The 22663-nt window shown below is 36.7% G+C and overlaps 2 protein-coding genes across 2 annotated transcripts; both read right to left on the bottom strand.

The window, feature by feature from the left end:
- Positions 1 to 8631: 8631 nt before the first annotated feature.
- LOC114173352 (G-type lectin S-receptor-like serine/threonine-protein kinase At1g34300) lies at positions 8632 to 11462 on the bottom strand. The gene has a single exon (XM_028057677.1). The coding sequence runs from the start codon at positions 11247 to 11249 to the stop codon at positions 8871 to 8873; it is 2379 nt and encodes a 792-aa protein (XP_027913478.1). The 5' UTR covers positions 11250 to 11462; the 3' UTR covers positions 8632 to 8870.
- A 5508-nt stretch (positions 11463 to 16970) lies between these two features.
- On the bottom strand, positions 16971 to 17642 carry LOC114174409. Its single transcript, XM_028059250.1, has one exon. The coding sequence runs from the start codon at positions 17640 to 17642 to the stop codon at positions 16971 to 16973; it is 672 nt and encodes a 223-aa protein (XP_027915051.1).
- Between the last annotated feature and the right edge of the window lie 5021 nt (positions 17643 to 22663).

Here is a 22663-nt window from a genome sequence, read left to right as displayed (position 1 = left end):
TACCACCGTCCAACCAGACCTCTCAAGGTCCAATATTGCACTCACACAGTTCTATGACTCATACCAAAACCTCAATTACAATTATCCCTCGTTACTCTAATATACTCATCCTCGCATACTCTATCCACCATCTATGTAATTTCATTCCATCGACTCCCATCCCTATGACTCCGAACTTTAACCGAATGCACTCATTTTTACACCAAGCTCCCACTGACCCTCAACACCCGCTCAATCACGAAAAGCACTCTCTCTGCACTGTCACCAACATCGCCTGGCGGTCAGCTTCGCGCCGCCAGGCGGTGCATCAATTCTGGGACTTCCCAGATTCCTGCACTGCACCAACCAGACTCCCAATCTCGTCCACTTCTCGCAATTTCACAATCCGAACGTCCCTTAGATGACCTTACCTATTCCATAGGTTTTCCTCTCAAAATATTCCCACAATTGTACTTTATATTACCAGATTTCCCAAATTTGTTTTCCATCTTGATACCTAGCTACACTGTTTCATTACTTATACAGATTATTCAAGCCGAAAATCAACAAATACCACTCCCATAATCTCATAACTACCTTCCCCCATCTTTCTCACCGATCAGAAATCTTCCAACAAGCATAGAACCAAAAAATCGAGTCAACAGACTCGCGTCGCCTGGCGAAAATTCATTACCGCCAGGCAGCTCATAAAGTTAACCCAGAATTCCCTCACTCATTTGCGTCGCCTGGCGGTACAGGGTTCCACCGCTAGGCGCTGCCCCCAGAAACCTCCCAAACAGACGCAGTTGGCATGAGCCGCCTGGCGGCTATGCATAGCCCGCCAGGCGGTTTCTGGAAAATTTCCAGATATACGAATTTCACAATCAGAACAGGAAATCATACATTCATATCATCATACAATTCATGGAATTTAATAAGATTAACAAAGAAAATGAAGTCCAGCTCCCCTAACCTGGATCCTTTAGCTTAAATTTGAACAATTGATGAAGCTCTCCCTTGATCACCAATAGCCAACCTCGGATTCTCTCAATTCTGCCTCCAAACTCCCTCACGTCAGACCCCTCTCACTCACCCTTGTCTCTGTTTTTTTCTAAGTCTAAGTTCAGCCTTGCCAAAACCTTGCCTAAATCCTAACTTTTGCCTTTTAAACTAGTACTTTAGGTTACCCAAAGCATTGAAACGAATTTAAGCTCATTTACTTTTTAATAACCATCCATCTCTCATCATGAATGGTGAATGCAGCCCCCCCCCCTTGGCCGTACTGATTCCCATGGTTTCTGTTGACCTTTCCAATTCCCTCTAAAGTCACCATTAGCAGAATAAAAATAAGCATAAGTTCCATTTAGAATTTCCAAGGTTTGAACCCATGACCCCTTTGTTACCACTCAAGTGCATAACCACTTCAACCAATCATGTTTCATGCTAACCATCACAATTCAAGCATCATATCATAACAGAACATGCTTTCATAGATTGAAATAATAATAATAACATAAAAAGTATCATGCATAGGACTCAAACCCAAGTCCTTTCACACAACCAAGTACTCTCGACCATTTGAGCTAGTACTTTTCCACGTCATACCAACCATAATTAATGCAACTCTTATTTTATTGCAAGGATTTCCCCTCCCGTATTTATTAATTATTTATTTATTTAATTAATTAAATTCTACGGGTCTTACACGAGGGATAGCATGGGATTTTGTATATATTTATTATTTTGGTTTTGAGATAGTTTTTTAACCTTTTTGGGAGCCATTTGAATATTACTTCAGTTTTGTAATTATGGACTCTCGTTTTATTACATTGTATTAAAGTTTTAAATTTCCTATGTTTTTGGGAAATGGTATTCAATAAATGAGGCATTTATTTTTATTTCTTATTTTATATATTAAATATTAGTAATATTCCTTAGGGATGTTACAACAAATGTCTCTGTGTAGTTTACCGCATAAGTATGAGTATAGCCCTTTGCCACTAGTCTCAATTTAAATCTTTCAATTGTGCCATCCGCTTTGTAATTTACGGTGTAAATCTATCGACATCCAACTATTTTTTTTCAATGTGTAGTCAACAAGTTCCTATGTCTCATTTTATTGCAAGGATTTCATTTCCTCATTCATCGCATTTTTCCATCATGGATCAGTTAAGGTTTCCAATACATTGTTAAGAATAACTACAATAGATAATTGATTTACAAATGACTTATTTGATTCTGGCAAACGGTGATAGGAAACTAAATTATTTATGGAATATTTAACCATACTAGAAAGTGTGCGTTCATAAATGGGTTTAGGAATACCTTTAGTGTGACATTCAAGGAGTTATTTTTTTTGTTGGCTTAAGATTACGAGCATCTATGACTACAAATGATGGTTTTGGTGTGTCATCAAAAGGCTCATTCAATGATATAAGGGAATTCATACCAAGTTCAGTAACCACTTTATCATGTGAAATCCCATTTATTTTATTTCCCACCTCATCGTCATAACTTGATTGCAAGTTATCTACATAAGAATAAGAATTACAACTACTGTAATTTGCTTCTTAGTTTGAGGTGCTTGTTTGTTTGGGTTCTTTTTGAATATGGACGAATGGCACACAACTAAAAACACAAGGAGGCAAATCCATACTTTCAAGGGTAACCACTTTTTTAGTGAGAGTCTACAATGGCGTTTGAAAATCATTAGCGCTAGAATGGATCTGATTTATGACATATTTTGCCATAGTAAGAGTCTCTCCCCAATAAGACAATTGTATATGAGCCTCTAACAATAAAGAGCATACAACCTCCAACAAGTGTCAATTTTTTTGCTTGGCAGCACCATTTTTGTGTTGGGTTATTAGGAGAAGTGGATTGATGAATAATCCCATGTACGTCCAAGTATCAAGGGTAACTACTTTTTTAGTGAGAGTCTACAATGGCGTTTGAAAATCATTAGCGCTAGAATGGATCTGATTTATGACATATTTTGCCATAGTAAGAGTCTCTCCCCAATAAGACAATTGTATATGAGCCTCTAACAATAAAGAGCATACAACCTCCAACAAGTGTCAATTTTTCGCTTGGCAGCACCATTTTTGTGTTGGGTTATTAGGAGAAGTGGATTGATGAATAATCCCATGTACGTCCAAGTATCTCCTGAGTTCTAGACTTTGGTATTAATTACCATTGTCAATACAAAGAACTTGAACTTTTTTCATTTTATTGGGTTTTAATCATTTTATGAAACTTTTGAAATATCAAGTTCACTTCTAATGGAGACTTCATTAACCATAACCAAGTCATCCTTATGCAATCATCTAGAAAGTAACAAACTAACATGACCCTTTTAAAGTAGAAATCTTATAAGTTTGAGTGTATAAGCATAAAAGGAACAAGACTTTTATTCAAACTGAGTGAAAAAGGAACACAATGGTTTTTTTTTTGGTTCACACACATCACAAAGAAAAACAGAAACATCAACCTTTGATAATAATAAAGGAAATATTTTTTTGAAGTAACTAAATGAATCATATCCCAAACGACGATGCCATAGCCACATTTTAGTTTCCTCTTTTTGTTTGGTAGAACTCTTCATTGTCAAATCACCTTTTAACTTCCCAATATCTTATGGCAACAAGTCCAAGTAGTATAATCTCCCTTGTTTAACACCATAACCAATTGTCTGTCTGGTCTAAATATCCTTAAAACACAAAAATTGGGCCAAAAAATAACAATTAGGGTACCTGTCTATGAGACTCTGATGCTTAAGTCAGTTCAAGTCAGTTCGGGTAAGTGCAATTGATGCCATAATAAATGCAAAGTAAAAGTCATCACCAACCTACCTTGGACTCCAATTTATAGTTTTTGACATGGGCCTGTGATTAGGATTTTCTTAATCATGGCCCAATTGCTTTTTTAAAATTGATTACTAACTTGTATTACTTTAATTTACTTTTAACTTACTGATTTAGTTTTGGTACAGCCACCCGACCAGAGGGTCATGCGTCCTTGTAAAGGTGGCTCTGTTATGGTAAACAAGTTTAATTGGAATGATCGGTGGGGCCGTTCGGTCGCGAGCTCCCTTAAATCATTTCGGATTAATTGCCACATCAACAATCCAAGGGATCGTCCGCCTGTAGCGGGCGGCCTTCAGTTGCTTATTTTTAGGCCGTCTAATCGATGGTCTGACTAGGATGTCGATAGGCCATACAGTATATAACTTATATTAATTTTTAATCTATATGAGTAAATAGTAAACACTTAATTTGTATATGATGAAACAAAATGGGTGTTAATTAATTTTTTTTTTCATTCATATACATTGAAATATGTGAGAAGATAAAATTGAGTTGATTATAAGCTGGCGCAATTAATGCAAATTTTAATACTATTTAATTAATAAAAAGATTAGTGCTTTAATCAGATAGGATAAAATGAATACGTACAAATTGAATCTTAATCATATAGTGTTGAATGAGTAAAGTTCTAAACAAATTAATTAATTGATTACTTTAATTAATTTGAGTTCTATAACTTTTAAATTATTTTAAATTAAGTTGAATAACAATATTTTGAAAACCAATGAAAAGTCCTAATTTGAAAATCAACCTAATTTTATATCATTGAATAAAATATTTTAATCAATCTCGTATTTTTTATTTAATTGTTCATATTTAATTGCATAATAGCTACTTATTTTGCTTTCAAACACCAAAATACCTATAAAGCTTATTTCTTTATTATTATTATTATCATCATCATTATTGTAGATTTAGGTAGTTTATTATTTAGTTTTTTTATTTTATTTTCATTTAATTTGTGCATAGCATCTAAACATTTGATGTTATTTCTTTTATTTTATTCTATTTCGTGTGTGTTACCCTGTAGGTATTTAGGAGTTTTTTTTCTTCAGTAAATTTATTTAATTGCTTGTTTCATTTTATTTTTAATTGTTTTAGGTTGTTTATTTTATTTATTCTTGTTTGCATCAATATATTTTTTTATTTTATTTTATTTGTTTCATACTCCTAAGCCTTAAGTGTAGGTTTTATAAGAATTGCTTTTGGTTGGAGGTGACTTGGGTTAGTTTTACCTTAACTAGTATCAACAACATTATTATCAAAACCTTTTGCAACCCTTATGCCCATCTATCTTCTCACCATCTCGTTTTTATACAATATTGTTATGTTTGTGGAAAGCAACTCTTAGAATCCATATCAGGTCCAGGCTTATGTACGCACGGTTTCCCTCCTTCGTCTGGCTTTTTCTCTTTTTCTATGTTTTCCTTTTCCTTGTATATAAGGAGGCTTACCCCTCTCGTTATAACACAATTGTAACAAATTCTTCCTTTAGTGTTTCAATCAATAAGAGCTTCCTTATTTAGTTCTCCTCCTTGCCTTGTGTTTCGTGTTCTCTTCTCTTTGTGATGTTTCATCTCTTTGCAGGCTTCAACCATGATGGGTCATGAATTCTAACAGCAACCACACAAAGGATAAGAAACCCTTTAGCCTCAACCTAAATAGGAGGCTTAAAATAACTAATAATATGCAAATGTCCTTACATTAGTGACATGACTTTACATACTTATATGCCAAAAAATGAAAAGATTGTGGATCTCAAACCTCATACTTCATCTAAAGAGTTTAAGCAAGTTAAAAGTCCTAAGGTTGATAAACATAATAGATTTTGTTCCACTACATGCAAGGTAACAACACACTCAGGTTTGTTGGGTTATATTTTGGGTTATGGTTATTTGAGAGATTGTGGGGTTATGTATATATAACATTAGTCTTGCACATATAAAACATTTGACACCAGTTTTACACCAAAATCTTAAGACAATAGTGTTATGGGTCTTTATTCTTATATAGTGTTTAACTTTGTCTTTTCTATCCAATATGGGACTTTTTGACTCACACTTGGACTATTCCCAACAATCTCCCCTCAAGGGTGAGTCCCTTTTTTTCTTTATTTTTTCATATGGTATATGGTGACCCCTTTTTGGTTGTGGTTATGTGGTCAGTCACTTCAGTGACCCCTTTTTTGTGTTATGGTTATGTGGTCAGTCACTTTGAACCATAATCTCTGATACCACTGTTGGGTTGTATATTCTGTCATATGTTTTGAGGGCTTTTGAAAATATGAGAGATATGAGATATATGAGAGATATATGTGATATGTTATAAGGAGGAACATGTTGTTGTATTTTATTAATATACCTTATATATAGGGTAAAATGTAACATAATATCAAGTATAAAATACTTACAATATCTCACTCCTAATCTAACATAATAACTAATTTTTAAAACTGAAACATATATCTAAAACTGAAATATTTTCTAAAAACTAATTTAAATAAAAAAGATATTAAGTAATATTCTTCAACATTCCTCCTTGCTTAATATTTGTTTATTTAAATTTTATATCTTCATATTTGATTCTTCATCTTTTGATGCTTGATTTTCTCCTATTTTTGTGCTTGTAATTTTTTTTTTCTCTTTCTTCAATTTGGCATCATCCTTCATATTTCTTCTTATAGCAACATCATCTTTTTCTTTGTTTGGTGTGGATTTCATTGTAGTGGCATTGGACCTTTTGTGAATATTAGAATGTGAATCTCCATCTACTTTCTTCACTTGGACATCTACTTTCTTTCAGAGATATTTATCTTATGATTTTGATCCTTCTTTCATACTCACTTTATTTGTAGCACATTCCTCCTTCATGAAATCCAACGCAAAACTTTTATCTTTCATGTAGACTTTGAATACTTCTATGTTGTTAGCATTTTTTATCATACAAACTTTATTTTCAAAGGAGACCTTGTAACCTTTCTCTAACATTTGAGCAACACTTAACAAATTCTGGGTAATCTCAAGAACATATAAGATATCAAAAATTAATTTGATACCTGAATGAGTTTTAATTGAAAAATTTCATGTACCTTTCACAGCAAGTTGTTCTCAATTCTCAATTCTTACCTTGGAAATATTTGATTTATTGAGCTCCTTGAAAATTTCTCTATCATGAGTCATGTGGTTTGTGCAACTACTATCTATAATCCACTCTTTTGTAGATTCGTTGGTTGTGACACATGATGTTGTAAGAAGTAGTACCTCCTTTGATTTATCCTCCACAATTTGAATATCTTCTTGAGAATCTTTAGATTTGTATACATTTTCCACATGTCCTAATTGACTGCGTTTGTGACATTTGACATTTGGCTCCACCAACACCAGTTGGGTTGATGACCTTTCCTCTTGCAAAGGGGACAAGATGGAAAAACATGTGTGTTGTTGTCTTTGCTCCTTCTATTTTTCTTAACTATGAAAGCATTCTCTTCAGTGTAATTTAAATTACCTTCAACTGCCTCATGATCTTCTCTCATCAATCTTCATTGTTCTTGTACTTGCAAGGCATGTATCACCTATGTAAAGATAATTGTAGACAAATCTTTTGTGTTTTCTAAGGAAGCAATAAATGCCTCACATCTTTCTGGTACTGTCACCATAATTTTCTCAACGAGTCTACAATCTGGAAACTCCTTTCGCAACAATTTTATCTTATTAGCAATACCCAACAATTTGTTTGAGTATTCTTTAATTGTCTCCGATTCTTTCATCCTTTGCATCTCGAACTCCCTTATCAAGTTCAAAACTTTCATGCCTCGAATCTTCTCGTTCCTTTCATATTCTGCTTTCAAATATTCCCAAATTTCTTTGGGAGACTTTAGAGTCATGATCCTGGTCATAATCATTTGTGAGACACTTGCAAACAAGCATGATTTTGCCTGTTTTCTTGTCTTTATGCACTTTTATTTGAGCCACGGTGGGATTTTCAGACAAGGGAACATCATTTTCCTCTATGACTTCCCATAGATCTAGCCCCTTTAGATATGTTTGCATCCTTACATAAATCATAGCTTTCACCATCAAAGAGTGGAATAACGACGTGTGACATATTTCCTTCCATTCTATCGGTAGTAAAAACAATGGCTTTGATACCACTTGTTGGAATTTTGAGGTCTTTTGAAAATGTGAGAGATATGAGATATATGAGACATATATGTGATATGTTATATGGAGGAACATGTTGTTGTATTTTATTGATATACCCTATATATAGGGTAAAATGTAACAAACTATCAAGTATAAAATACTTACAATATTTCACTCCTAATCTAAAATAATAACTAATTTTTAAAACTGAAACATATATCTAAAACTGAAATATTTTCTAAAAATTAATTTAAATAAAAAAGATATTAAGTAATATTCTTCGACAAAGTTTAATGTTAGATTTGCTCTTTACTCAACTTTCAAGCTATCTAATTTAAGAAAACCATGTTTTACAAAGAGAAAGTGTAGTGTACAAAAAATTATAAAGGATGACACTTTTCAACATAATATCAAAACGAAAGAAATAAGTCAGCTATATTCCCTTAATGAAATCTTCTTTTCTAAGTTTTTAAAATAATTTTTAAAACCCTAAATCCTAAATCTCAGTAATTTTCAGTTATATATATATATATATATATATATATATATATATATATATATATATATATATATATATATATTATAAAGTTGAAATTCAAAAACTTTGAGATTCTTAATATGATATGTAGAACACACAATTGATATAGTAAATTAAAGGTATACAATACATTTTGATTCTTTTTCAATGCCATCATTTTTAGCTCTTATGAAGGATACCATGAAGCAAAAGGGTAGGGAGATACACAAGAAAGCCTTGAGAAGAAAGAATCAAACAAAAGGAGAGACATCTCATCACACTACATTACACAAAAAAGAGTTAGTACTCTCTTTCTTTGAAAACTAAATGTATGTATTTTTTTTCATAAGAAAAAAAAAAATGAAGCTACTCTTCTCCAAGGAAGAAAACAGTGGGCTTCTTGGGCTCAAGGATCTCCACAGTCCCTTCCAACATCTTGGCCACCTTACCCATAGTGGGCCTCAACTCAGGCCTATCTTGTAGACACCACATGGCAGTCTTCACCATCCTATTAACCATGTCAAAGTGGGTTCTGCTATCATAAGCATTCCTAATCTGTGCATCCAAAATCTCCTCCACTCTCATCTCCTTAAACATTTTATCAAAGGCCCAACCAGGAAAGTACCACTCCTCACTCCTAAGCACAGAATCTTGAATCTCAAAGTTCCTAATTCCACTCACAAGCTCCAAAAGCACCATGCCAAAACTATACACATCAGCTTTTGAAGTGATTGGGTCGGCTGTGATCCATTCAGGTGCCATGTACCCTGGTGTGCCTCTCCTCCTTGACATGGTCACCATGTCCTCCTTTTTCCTCAACTTGGCCAGCCCAAAATCTGAGATTTTGGGGCAAAAATCATCACCTAGCAAGATGTTCTCAGGCTTGATGTCACAGTGCAAAACCCACTCCAAACACTCCTCGTGCAAGTAGGCAATAGCCCTTGCCACACCAAGGGCTATTCTGTACCTCATGCTCCAATCCAAAACTGGCTTCTGCTGTGGTGTGTTTGGATTTGTTTGGTCCTTGAGATGGTTGTTGTTATTACTGTGAGACTTGTTGACCCTGAAGAGGTACTTGTCCAATGAGCCACAGGGAATGTGTTCATAGACTAGTATTCTTTGACCCTTCTCAGCACAGAACCCCCACAGCCTCACCAAGTTGAGGTGGTGCATTCTGGCAATGATTGTGACTTCTGCCCAGAACTCAGCATCACCACCTGTGACATTCTTGAGGCACTTCACCGCCACTACCCTGTGGTCTGGCAACTCACCTTTGTAGACATCTCCAAAGCCTCCTTTGCCTATGAGATTGGAGAAGTCATTGGTGGCAGCCTTGATTTCTGAGTAGGTGAACCTCTTGGGACCCCCAGCAGGGAGAAGCTCCAGGCCTAGTGTGGTGGCCATGTCCCTATACTTGATGTACCTCTTGAGGAAGGACCAGAAGAAGGCCACCCCAGCTATGAGTTCTGCAGCAAAAAGTGTGCATATTATGGCTATGTTTCTGGCTGTTGTGTTTGAGTCCTTTGGGGGCAGTGGCAGGCTTAAGTTCACTGGGCATGTGGTTTGCATCACCTCAGTCAGGCCAATGAAGTTGGATGGTGTTGACTCAGATTTATCAACTTTGAGAAAAAAGGCAGCCTCAGTGCCTGGTGACCAGTATCCAAATCGAAGATTTGTTCCAGTCACCCACACACAGTAGCCAGATCCATCATATTTGAACCCAAATCCAAGACAAGTTTTATCTCTTGAGCAACCGGACTCACAGATTGTGAAGTTGTCAGCTTTAATCTTGTTCAGATTACCATCACTGGTGAAGTTCACATAGTCCAGCCTCAGAAATTGGGTGCTTTGGGAGAGAGAGATTTTCCTTGTGCAACCCTCTTCAGACCCACCTTGGTTTGGGGTGAACCCAGATGGGCAATCACAATGAGTGGAAGAGTTCAAATCCTCTCCAGGCACACAGATTGCATTAGACCCACATTTGCCTTTGATCGTGCACATCTCCCATATCCCTTTCCAAACCTCAAGCCACTGGTTATTCTGCTCAGGGTAGAAGCTATAGATCCTGAGATTCCCATCATCATCAAGGACCACTTTCCTGAATCTGGGGTCTCCGTAATCAGAAGTGAGAAAAGAGTTACCTTGCATGCTCATTTTCCCTGCATCGTCCATGCTCAGCAAGGGATTTGGGGTGCTATAGTACTGATCAGAGGTGGAGTTGAGGACCAGAAACTGAGACTTGGTGAACCTGAATTTCCCATTGTTGGAGAGAAGCTCAATCCCTGTGAAGCTCTGGTTGGGCAAAACGGTGTTGGTGGGGTTCTTGAAGCTACTCCAGTTCCCAAAAGCCAACTCTCCATTGTCCTTCAGTTCAAGTCGGGAAGCATTAGTGTCGGCAGTTCCTTGAAAGGGTGAACCATCGAGGAGAAGTTCTGATTTTGAGGTGATAACAAGAGAGCCAGAACTGTTCACTTGGGTGGTGTCACTCCACACAATATTGTTGGCAGTTTTAGGGACTTTGGAATACCAAATGGAAAAGATGAAGAGATTGTTGGAGTTTGGCACGGGAGAGAAACCGGCAGTGAAGTTTTTGTTGGGAGAGAGAAGAGTTCTGTTCTGAGATGGTTGCCATGGAGAATTTGAGATGTTGAAGGATGAGAATTGGTGTTGGGAGAAAGATGGTTGAAGATTGAAGAGGAAGAAGAAGAAGGTGAGGAAGAAGAAGGAAGGAGTGGAGAGAGACATGGTTTCGATGAGAGTTGGTTTGGTCAACTATGGTGCCATGAATGAAACGCAAACACTTGTGGTTGGTTTGGTTATATCAGAGAAAAGGGGTGAGTGTTAATAGATGGCGGCTATGAAATTTGAGCGTGTAGATGTGGAAGATTGACTTGACTCTGATCTGTTCTAAGGTCTTTTTGTGATTGTGTCATTGCTTTATCGTCGTTTGTGGGGTAAATTGACTGACTTGTGATGTTTTACAATAGCTTATCTTGTTTTCTGCAACCTCTTGATTTGAACATCTTCAATTATTCCTATTTCTGCTACCACTTGCATATCTCTTCTTCCACCACCATTTAGAAAAACATTAACTATACATATTTCTGCCACCAGTTGCATAATTTTATTATCTGCGGGTAAATTTGACTGATCTTTGAGTCCACGCTGCACTTTCACATCCAATGAGTTTATATAAAATGTGGTCTAATCTATTGCTTATAAGAGGAAAGTCGTCTTCAATAAACAACACAATGTGTCACAAAATAACAAAAAACGAGACTCCGTTCATATATGGAATCAACAAATAATATAAACTAATATATTTCGTTACAATTTACTTATACGAAATAAATAATAATAAAAATGACAAAAGAAAACCAAAATCTGTAATTCTTTACAAAATACTATCAATAACAGAAAACTTTATATCGTGAATTTAATTTATAGTAGACTAACGTACAGGTGCGTGGAATTCTATGATTCTTTTAAATATGAATAATATTATATCACTAATGTTATCTAATATTATTAGGTTAATATATAAAATAAATTTATATTTTATTAAAAATAAAATAAAATGAATAAAGAGAATAATTATTGATGAATAAAAAAAATTAATAAATAGTTATATTATAAAGGATATAATTTGTATTATAAAATGTCGACATAAAAGAAAAAATTCTCTTTATATATTATTATACATAAATTTATAAATTAAAAATTAAATATGAATTAATCATCTTGAGTATAATTAGTTTGACTTGAATTCAATTAGATTAATCTAAAAACCTAACTAATTTAATTAGCTCAATTAAAATTGTTAAATATATGGATTTAAACAAAGTATATAAGCACCTAGTATTCTTTGTACAATGGTTAGAAGGATAATTATACATAAATTAGCATCTATTAATAATGGAAATTTAATAAGGTTGTCATTCCATCTTGTCTTCTTCTATTTCTATTTAATAAGATTGTCTTCTTCTATTGTCTTTGAAAAGTGGATTGAAAATCCTAATCACCTCGTTAAAAGGATGAGTTCGGTAAATTAGTTGTCAACTTTTTTTCCAATTTTTTAATTTTGTATTTTTAATATATATATATATATATATATGAAGTACACTAAAAATATTTTTAATTAAAAAGTTAAAATAATTATTATTGTTGATATAGTTTAACAAGGTTTAACATTAAGATAAAGGAATTTTTCTAGTTCAAAACATCCCAAGTCACATGATGTCAAAGACACATCAAGTAAAGATCAATAAGATGAAATCCCCACAATAATTCTAGATATGTCTCAACTCTTTTAGGAACACATGGAATGATTAACTTCAATAAAACTGATTTCCAGAGAATTTCTACAGTTTCTAGATCATTTAACCACCTGGCAAAATAGTAAAACATAAGAGTAATATTCATTCTAGCCGAGATTCGAACCCATATCCTTCCTACCCATCAAACACATGCACACCAACAAACTATCATATGATTCCTGTTAATTCACACATTCGTATGAACCTAAATCATGTTTTCACGTTCACGATATAATTGCAAAATAAAACAGAATTAAATAAATCTACTAATGACATACTCAGGACTTGAACCCAAGTCCCCTCAACATAATCAAGTGCTCTAAACCACTTAGGTTAACATTGTTTCTTGTTTAGGATTTATCAAAGAACTCTCTTATGGTAGTCTCAACCCCTCATTTCTTATACTTTATTAATTATTAATTTTTATGAATTTCCTGGATCTCACATTACTCCCAACTCAAAAGAATTTTCGTCCTCGAAAATTTCACTTACCAGGAAATAATTGTGGATATGATTCCTTCATGAGGTCCTCCATTTCCCACGTTGCTTCTTGTGTTGCCTCATCCCAAAGAACCTTTACTGTCCGGATCTCCTTCCCTCTCAGCTTCTTGACCTGAGAGTCCACTATGCTTACCGGTCTCACATCCAGGGTCAGATCATCCCTGAACTGGACATCATCGGTCTCTAACACATGGCTGGGATCCGCAATGTATTTACGCAACTGAGACACGTGAAACACATTGTGTAAGTTGGCTAGATGTGGTGGCAACGCAATTTCATAGGCTACCAGTCCAATCCTCCTGTTAATCTGATATGGCCCTATGAACTTCGGCGTTAACTTTCTGGATTTGATTGCTCTCCCAATGCCTGTAGTCGGTGTGACTCGTAGGAACACATGATCCCCCGCTTGGAATTCTAGCGGCCTCCTCCTTTTATCTGCATACGACTTCTGTCTACTCTGAGTCGCACGCATCCTGTCCTGAATCAATTTGACCTTTTCTGTCGTCCGTTGCAACAACTCCGGCCCAACGGTCACTGACTCTCCATCCTTATACCAACATAGTGGGGTTCTACATCTCCTCCCATATAATGCCTCGTAGGGCGCCATTCCAATGCTTGAGTGGTAACTGTTATTGTAAGTAAATTCCACCAAGGGAAGTACTTCATTCCAACTACCCAAATGATCCAATACACATGCCCGAAGCAGATCTTCTAGCGACTGAATCGTTCTTTCTGATTGACCATCCGTTTGGGGATGATATGCAGAACTCATTCTCAATTGAGTTCCCAGCGCTGCCTGTAAACATTGCCAGAACCGCGAGGTGAATCTCGGGTCACGATCTGACACTATACTTGCTGGAACCCCATGTAATCTTACAATCTCCCGGATGTATAACTCTGCGAGTTTATCCATTGACATCCTCAGATTGATTGGTAAAAAGTGCGCACATTTGGTAAGTCTATCAACTATTACCCAAATGGCATCATGCCCTTTTACAGATCGAGGCAGGTGAGTCACAAAATCCATAGAGATACCATCCCACTTCCACTGGGGTATCTCCAGTGGTTCTAGGGTACCTCCTGGCCTTTGGTGCTCAATTTTAGCCTTCTGACACACTAAACAGGCTGCCACAAAATCCGCCACATCGGTTTTCATCCCAGGCCACCAGAATGACTCCTTAAGATCCTTGTACATTTTCGTCATACCCGGATGGATACTGAGGCGGCTCTTATGTCCCTCATCTAGAACTCTCCTTCTCATCCTCCAATTCCCTGGCACACAAACCCGATCTCGAAATCTTAAGATGCCATCAGCCCCCATCTTGAATTCCTTTCCTTTCTCTGTACCCAACCATCCAACAATCCGTTGTAATTTAGCATCATGCACCTGCCCCTCTCGGATCTCCTCAAGGAAGGTGTTTGTAACTGTTAACATACTGCACCAGATATGATCAGAATCCAGTTGTAAACCCAAATTCATATCGCGCAATTTCTCTATTAGTTCCAATTCTTTCATCATCAGTGAAGACATATGCACCCGTTTCCTGCTCAAGGCATCGGCTACCACATTAGCCTTGCCTGGATGGTAGAGGAGTTCAAAATCGTAATCTTTAAGGTACTCCATCCATCTCCTTTGCCTCATATTAAGTTCTTTCTGATCAAATAAATACCTTAAGCTCTTATGATCGCTAAAGACTCGGAATTGGGAGCCATATAAGTAATGTCTCCAAGTCTTAAGAGCAAAAACTACCGCAGCCAGTTCCAGATCATGGGTGGGATAATTCTTCTCGTGGATCTTCAACTGTCGAGAAGCATACGCTACCGCCCTTTTCTCTTGCATTAACACACATCCCAACCCCTGGTATGATGCATCGCAATACACTTCAAATGCTTGAGTTGTATCGGGAATAGCCAATACTGGAGCCGTGGTCAGTCTCTTCTTCATATCTTCAAAACATGCCTCGCACTGGTCCGTCCATAAGAAAGGTTTGTCCTTTCTCGTGAGTTGCGTTAAAGGACTTACCATTCTGGAGAACCCTTCTATAAATCGCCGGTAGTACCCGGCCAATCCCAGAAAACTTCTTACCTCTGTCACCGTCTGCGGCCATTCCCATTTCAACACGGCTTCTATTTTTGCAGGGTCGACTGCGATACCATGAGCCGAGATTACATGTCCAAGAAATTGGACCTCGCTCAGCCAGAACTCACATTTTGATAATTTCCCATATAATTGATGTTCCCTGAGTATTTCCAACACCACCCTCAGATGCTCAGTGTGTTCATCCCGATCTCTGGAGTAAATGAGGATGTCATCGATAAACACGACAACAAACTTATCCAGACACTGTCGGAATATCCGATTCATATAATCCATGAATACCGCTGGAGCATTTGTCACCCCAAACGGCATCACGACATATTCATAATGTCCATAACGAGACCGAAATGCCGTCTTTTGTACGTCCTCAGGCTTGACCAAAATCTGATGATACCCAGATCTCAAGTCAATCTTTGAGAACACCCCAGCCCCTCGCAGCTGATCCAATAGATCATCTATCCGCAGTAACGGGTACTTGTTCTTAATTGTGAGTTTGTTTAACTGACGATAGTCGACGCATAGTCTGGAACTCCCGTCTTTCTTCTTAACCAGTAGTACTGGGGCTCCCCATGGTGATGCACTTGGCCTGATGAATTTCTTCCCTAACAGATCTTCTATCTGCTTTTTGAGTTCTGTTAATTCAGCTGGTGCCATTCTATAAGGAGCGACAGACACCGGACCTGCCCAAGGGATGAGGTCGATAGTGAAATCCACATCCCTGCTTGGGGGTAATCCAGGAACTTCGTCAGGAAACACATCCGCAAAATCAGCCACCACAGATATGTTACGGATCTGCTCTTCACTACTCTTTTTCTCTGACTGAGCTATCATCATGAAACAGGTAGCTCCCTCTCTCAATTCTTTCATAGCTTCTTGAGATGAAATCAATTTTACCCCTTCAGTTTTTGGGAATATCAATCTGCGCCGTCCACAATCCATTACCACATGGTGATTGGACAGCCAGTCCATCCCCAATATCACATCTAAATCCTCCAACGGCAAGTAGATTAGGTTCACCTTGAACCTACGGCCCGCCACTTCGATCGAGCATCCATCACAACTAGTACTTGTTATAACTTGCCCAGACGTCGGTGTCAAGACTACTAGCTCGCACCCCAAGTCATGAACCTCTAATCCCAACCTCCCCACACATGCATTGGAAATAAAAGAATGTGAAGCTCCCGAATCAAAAAGCACCCATACATTCTGACCCATCATTACACACGTATCTTGTATAAGATTACCTGATCGATTTGCCTCGGCGCTAGTCAGCGCAAACACTCTCCCTGCTGCTCTTGGCCTCTCTGTAGAAGGCAATTGTGGTCGTGACTCTGCGACCGTCTTCTTATTAGGACACCTGTCTGCAAAGTGGCCAGGTTGGTCACACACAAAACATTTCCGCCATCCTCCACTACTCCCTGCATTACGAGCAAGTCTGGGGCAGTCTCTTTTTAAATGTGCTCCCCCACACTGGAAACACTTCAACCCTTGTGACGACATCTGAGGTCGATTATAAGGCTTCTTCTGTTGTCTAGCCTCTACAACATTTCTCTACGGTCTGGCTACTCGACTAGGCCCCATCTCTAATTGTTCCACACTTTTCGCTTGTTCCACTAAGAGGGGAAACTCTCGGATCCTGAGTGGCACCAGAACCCTAAGCAGTTCATGTCGTAGACCCCTCTCAAATTTTTGACAACGCCATTCCTCTGTGATATTTTGTGTGTAAAACCGCGCCAGATATTCAAATCGGTTAACGTAAGCCTGTACAGTCATATTGCCCTGCTGTAAGGTCAAGAACTCAGCCTCCCTCTCATGTTTAGCACTATCTGGAAAATACTTTTCCAGGAATCTCTTTTTGAAATTCTCCCAGCTCACTTCCTCCTCCCTAGTTCCCATCTGTTGCTGCATGCCAACCCACCAGTATTCTGCATCACTCACCAAGAGAAAGGTGGCACAGGCCAGCTTCTGTTCATCTGAGCAGCCTAGTACACGGAATATCTTCTCGCACTCCCTGATCCACGCATCTGCGTCATCAGGAGTGGCCTTGCCATTGAATTTGGCTGGTTTGTGCCTCATGAAATCGTCCATGCTAACAGGTCGTGGTGCAGGCTGTGGTAGCACCACCTGTTGCGGCTGCATAGCGTCAACCAATCGGTGAATAGCATGGGCAATTTCATCAGCTGAGTTATTGGCACCAATTCTTCTACCTCTTCCACCAGCCATTTCCTAGTTTCTGGTACATAGGTATCATACACCATTATAAGTTATCTCTGAAAATGCATTAGCAATACACATCATGCAATAACACATATCTCAACAACTCTTACAATTCAGTCAATTTACACTAATCTCACAATCGCAATAAGCTCACTTCCCCAAGGCCCAAAAATCATTTTGAAATCATATGCTCTGATACCAAATGTAACACCCCATATGGATATTACTAGATAAAACTGATTTTTCACAAAATATACTTTAAGAAAATCAGACATTACAATAAATTCCCAAGCGCAGGAAATTTCAAACTTGTCTCGCTATAATCCATTCGTACTGTCTCATCTTTATTACAATTTCATAATGGATAAAACATCATAATGTCTATTACAAAAGGTAGGTAAACATAACATAAAGAAAATCCCCCATCGGTAGCCCCGCTCTGTTGCTAAGCATCAGCATAATCACCTGAATTCACGTCTGCTCCCACGTAACAAGTCACGTGATCATCGCCAAACACAAACACACAAACAAGCAAGGGTGAGCTGAAAAGAAAAATAATACAAACAATAAAATAATAAGAATTGACCCTCACCCAGTCCAACTTAATCAATTTTAGATTATTGACCTTTCTATAACATTATACCCCAATCTCATAATCTATATAAGAAAGATCCATTCACAACCTTGGTCCTTAGGGATTATCATGCTCCCACGAACCTACCCGCTCGTGGTCCAACTCTACGGACCTCCCCGCCCGTAGTTCAACTCTACGAACCTGCCCGCTCGTAGTCCAACATGCGTGAACACCTACTATGAACCTCCCCACTCATAGCAGCCTCAAGTGTGAGCATGGAACATACGAACCTCCCCGCTCGTATCCCCACACAAGAGTACAACAGATACGGACCTCCCCGCCCGCATCAATCACGCATCTCAAATCTCCGTTACGAACCTCCCCGCTCGTAACTAATCCAGCATGTCCCTGACCAAACCCTCAAGACCATCGATGTAAAACGCTACAAAATAATATATATTCCGCACGCTATTGCCTGGCGTTGCCTAGGCACCGCCATACAAAGTTGCGTTGTAGACCGCTTGGCAAAAACCTCTCGCCGTCAGGCGCCAGGTACTTCCAAAAATCATAGCACATATCTCATAAATCAATTATTCATACATAGAGGTATACATTCACAATTGAGACTATGCTAACACTTGAATTTATTCAAGAGTTAATCATACTCGATAGTTTAAATAAAGTCGCAATCATCGTCCAATAAGGCATAATCTTTGACTTTTAGGGATTACACATTTTAATACTCACTGCATCTGACCCGATGCAGTCCGCATAATAGTATTTAAATACTTTAAATTTCCACCACTGCATATACATTATATACCTTGGTTACTTTTATAATTATTAAAATCTTATACCTCACTCCAAATAAATAGTAATAAAAAAGACTATAAGGACATATTTCTTATGCACTGTCTTGATCTATAAAACTACTGAACCCGAATTTTTCTTTGCCCTCTACACGTAATTAAACTATCAAGCATCACGAAATAAAAATCTGCACTTTTATTACAAATCCAAAACAAGCCATACGTATAAATTAAAGATAAACTTTAACTTTTATATACTTTATATATTGTTTCAAAATTAAGTCTACTTAATTGACGTGAATTAACAACACTCAGTATACTAAAAGCCTATGAATTATATATACATCCTATTAATTATTGATAACTAGGCAACCCTGACTACTAATATACTAAAATAATATTTATATAATTGTACCCATTGCCTTGCACTTTCATATACATAGAAAGTTTACCTGCCGCATGATAGCATATTCACTACCTATTATCCCACCTAAGATTTACATCCAATAATTAATTAATATATATATAATTTTCATTATCCACACCTGATACTAAAAAAATATAACTAAATTTTCTTTTCACTCCCAAACCTGACAACCCCAACTTTTCACCATTTCCAGAAACTAATAGGTTATACAATTTAAAATCCATGAGAAATCATTGCAATCAAAACCCTATACGAATTCATGAAGTTTTAACTTTTATATACTTAATATAATAATGCCGCAAACTTTGATCAAATGAACAATCCCCCAAAACTCCAAATTCTTATAGCATAGAAAAGTATTTTTCCCGTCCTTCACATGAAATTCATGATTGATTTTTGTGTTTAACAAAATCCTTATCCAGATTGAGGGAACGTAACAAGAAAGAAAGAGAAAAAAAAAGGAATGAACATTACTTTTGTGAGTGAGAGGAAAAATAAGTCAGCATTTGAATTTAGGAAAATCGTATATATTCAGAAGCATATCAATTGTTGCCGAATAAAATAGTATGTGCAATCAAATACCCAAAATTAAAAGAAAACATATATTTCTGGTAAATTGGTTCATGTTTGACAGATAGAGACAGAAGATGAGTCCAACACATCATGGCATGCGATTTCTATCCAACAACCACAGCACGCATATGTGACGTTAACATGGAAGCATCGTCACGCAGATAAATAATCACAGAGATGAATAATCACACAGCAATTTCAAAGACAAGCAAATCAGCTCCCCTTACCTGGTGTTTTAGCTTCAACAAATTCCAAATGAATTCTTCCTTGTTTCCCAAAGCTCCCCTTCTTGCTTCCACTCTAATTCCCTCTCTGGATTGCAATTTCTCAGAACTCCCTAGCCACACAATATGACTCTTTGTTTTCTCACTCACTCCTCCCCCTCTCACCAATTCAGCCCAAAATAAATAAAAAAAATTATAAAAACGAAATTAATTTAAATTTAAAGTTTAATAGCCATTACTACACCTAAACTGCTACCTTTTTGATTTCCAGCAAACCTGTTAATTCACAGGTTCGTATGAACCTAAATCATGTTTTCACGTTCACGATATAATTGCAAAACAAAACAGAATTAAATAAATCTACTAATGACATACTCAGGACTTGAACCCAAGTCCCCTCAACATAATCAAGTGCTCTAAACCACTTAGGTTAACATTGTTTCTTGTTTAGGATTTATCAAAGAACTCTCTTATGGTAGTCTCAACCCCTCATTTCTTATACTTTATTAATTATTAATTTTTATGAATTTCCTGGATCTCACAAGATCCAATTAATTTTGTGGAAGAAGTGATGATAGAGAATGGCTGGCGGTGAATTTGACTTTTCTATCACATAACATTAGTATTTATCGATAGAAAAAGAAAAGAAAAATGTTAAGATAGATTTTATTATCATCAATTAATCGAATATTTTAAAAATGTTGACTAATTAGTCATTATAAATAAAAATAAAAATGATCATTGTATTCATAACTTGGACCCATTTTTTATAAAAAGAATGCATTTAAAGGTTATAAATGATTCCGCGAACTAGCATGAGAAATTATTGAATATTGGATATATTTTATTTTGTAAACCAATTTTATTGTTTGAATAAACTGAAAAACGAATAAGCATACAAATAATTTTTTTTTTATTTGAAAAACTTTAAACATGAATATAACAACCAAATTATGAGATTCCATTTTCCTATTAATAGAGAATATTTATACAACTATTTTTTATTCATCAATATATTAATAACATTCTAAAACGTGTACTCACGTAATTGGAAGAGTATTTTGTACGTATGTCTGCCTGGTAAAATCTTATCATTAAAGAGTTCAAGAATTTTGAAAGAAAATTTCATTATTTTCACTCGATTCTTTATATAAATTATTTATATTATTCTAAAGCTCTTACATTAACTTAAACGTCAAAAAATGTTTTACATATGAATTTCCATTTCTTCTTCGTCAAAAAAAAAACGAGTCTTTTATGTATAAATTTCTATTTGGTCTTCGACATTCTAGTTGAATTTCATTGTGAAAGAGTCACAAACTTATAAGGAAATAGTTTTTCAAAATACTAAAATAATACAAAATAAATTCTTAATCACAAATCTAGATATTTTAAAAGAAAGTGTATGTAAATGAATAAGTTGTATGTAGTAGTATGACTTTATAAAGAAAGTTATATTAGTTTTCTTTTAATTTTAGTGTAAAAGTAGTATTAAAAACACGATTCTTAATATTTTATATTTTTTATTGTTTAAAGTAAAATTGTATTTGTGACCTTAAAAAAAAAAAAAAGTGCTACTTTATTAAGTTTAGGTTTTTTATGATTTTTTTAGTTGTTGATATTTGTAAAGCCTATTTATTTTCTGTCCTAATAATTAAGGGGCTGCTCCAATCTGTTGGGTCTAAGGCCGGTTCATGAGGTGTCCAAAACCACCTAAACCAACCCTAACACCCTCCTTCTGTCAATTTTTAGAGAAAATTGTTCCTACTCACTTGCAGGTGAAAACGTGGAGCTCTGCTATGGCAATCAGAGAAATCATTGTTTCACTCTAAAGTCTCCTCCGGGTAAGTTGGACGTAGACTTTACCCTTCCCTTTCCATTCCACTCCAGTGCTTTAGTCTCTGTTTTGAGTCGAATCTAAAACATTATGCTTTAGTAGTGTGCGTCTGTTTTCCAGTTTTACTGCACTGATTTGAGTTGTCGTACTCCCCCTCTTCTCAGTGGACTTCTGTGCTAGCATTTTAACCCCACTCGAGGTAGGGAATCTAGGATTCATGTTTTTAATTCACTTTTTGCATGCCCTGGTTCTGTTTCGTGTTTCTGGTGATAGTATGTTGCTCATGATAGTGTGAAAATGCTTTGGGTGTTGTTGTGAATGAGTTCCTGGTTGAACATGCGTGGAACAGTGGGGGGAACTGTTATTCTCACCTAAGCGAGCTCATCTCGCCTAGGCGAGAATAGCAGGAACTCACCCAGTTTTCTGCTCGAGTGCTCGCGAGGGGCTGTATTTTTGAGCGACGAACTGTCTCGCTCAGCGAGACAGCCTCGCCTAAGTGAGAGTCCGTGAAATTCCAGGGGAACTGTTGCAGTCTCGCCTAAGCGAGAGTCTGCAGCTTGAGCGAGAGCACTCCTCTTGCCTG

The sequence above is a fragment of the Vigna unguiculata genome, chromosome 2 (assembly GCF_004118075.2).
Source record: "Vigna unguiculata cultivar IT97K-499-35 chromosome 2, ASM411807v1, whole genome shotgun sequence".
Taxonomy (NCBI): domain Eukaryota; kingdom Viridiplantae; phylum Streptophyta; class Magnoliopsida; order Fabales; family Fabaceae; genus Vigna; species Vigna unguiculata.
The sequence above is the reverse complement of the archived record's forward strand: the minus strand, read 5'-3'. Positions and strand labels throughout refer to the sequence as shown.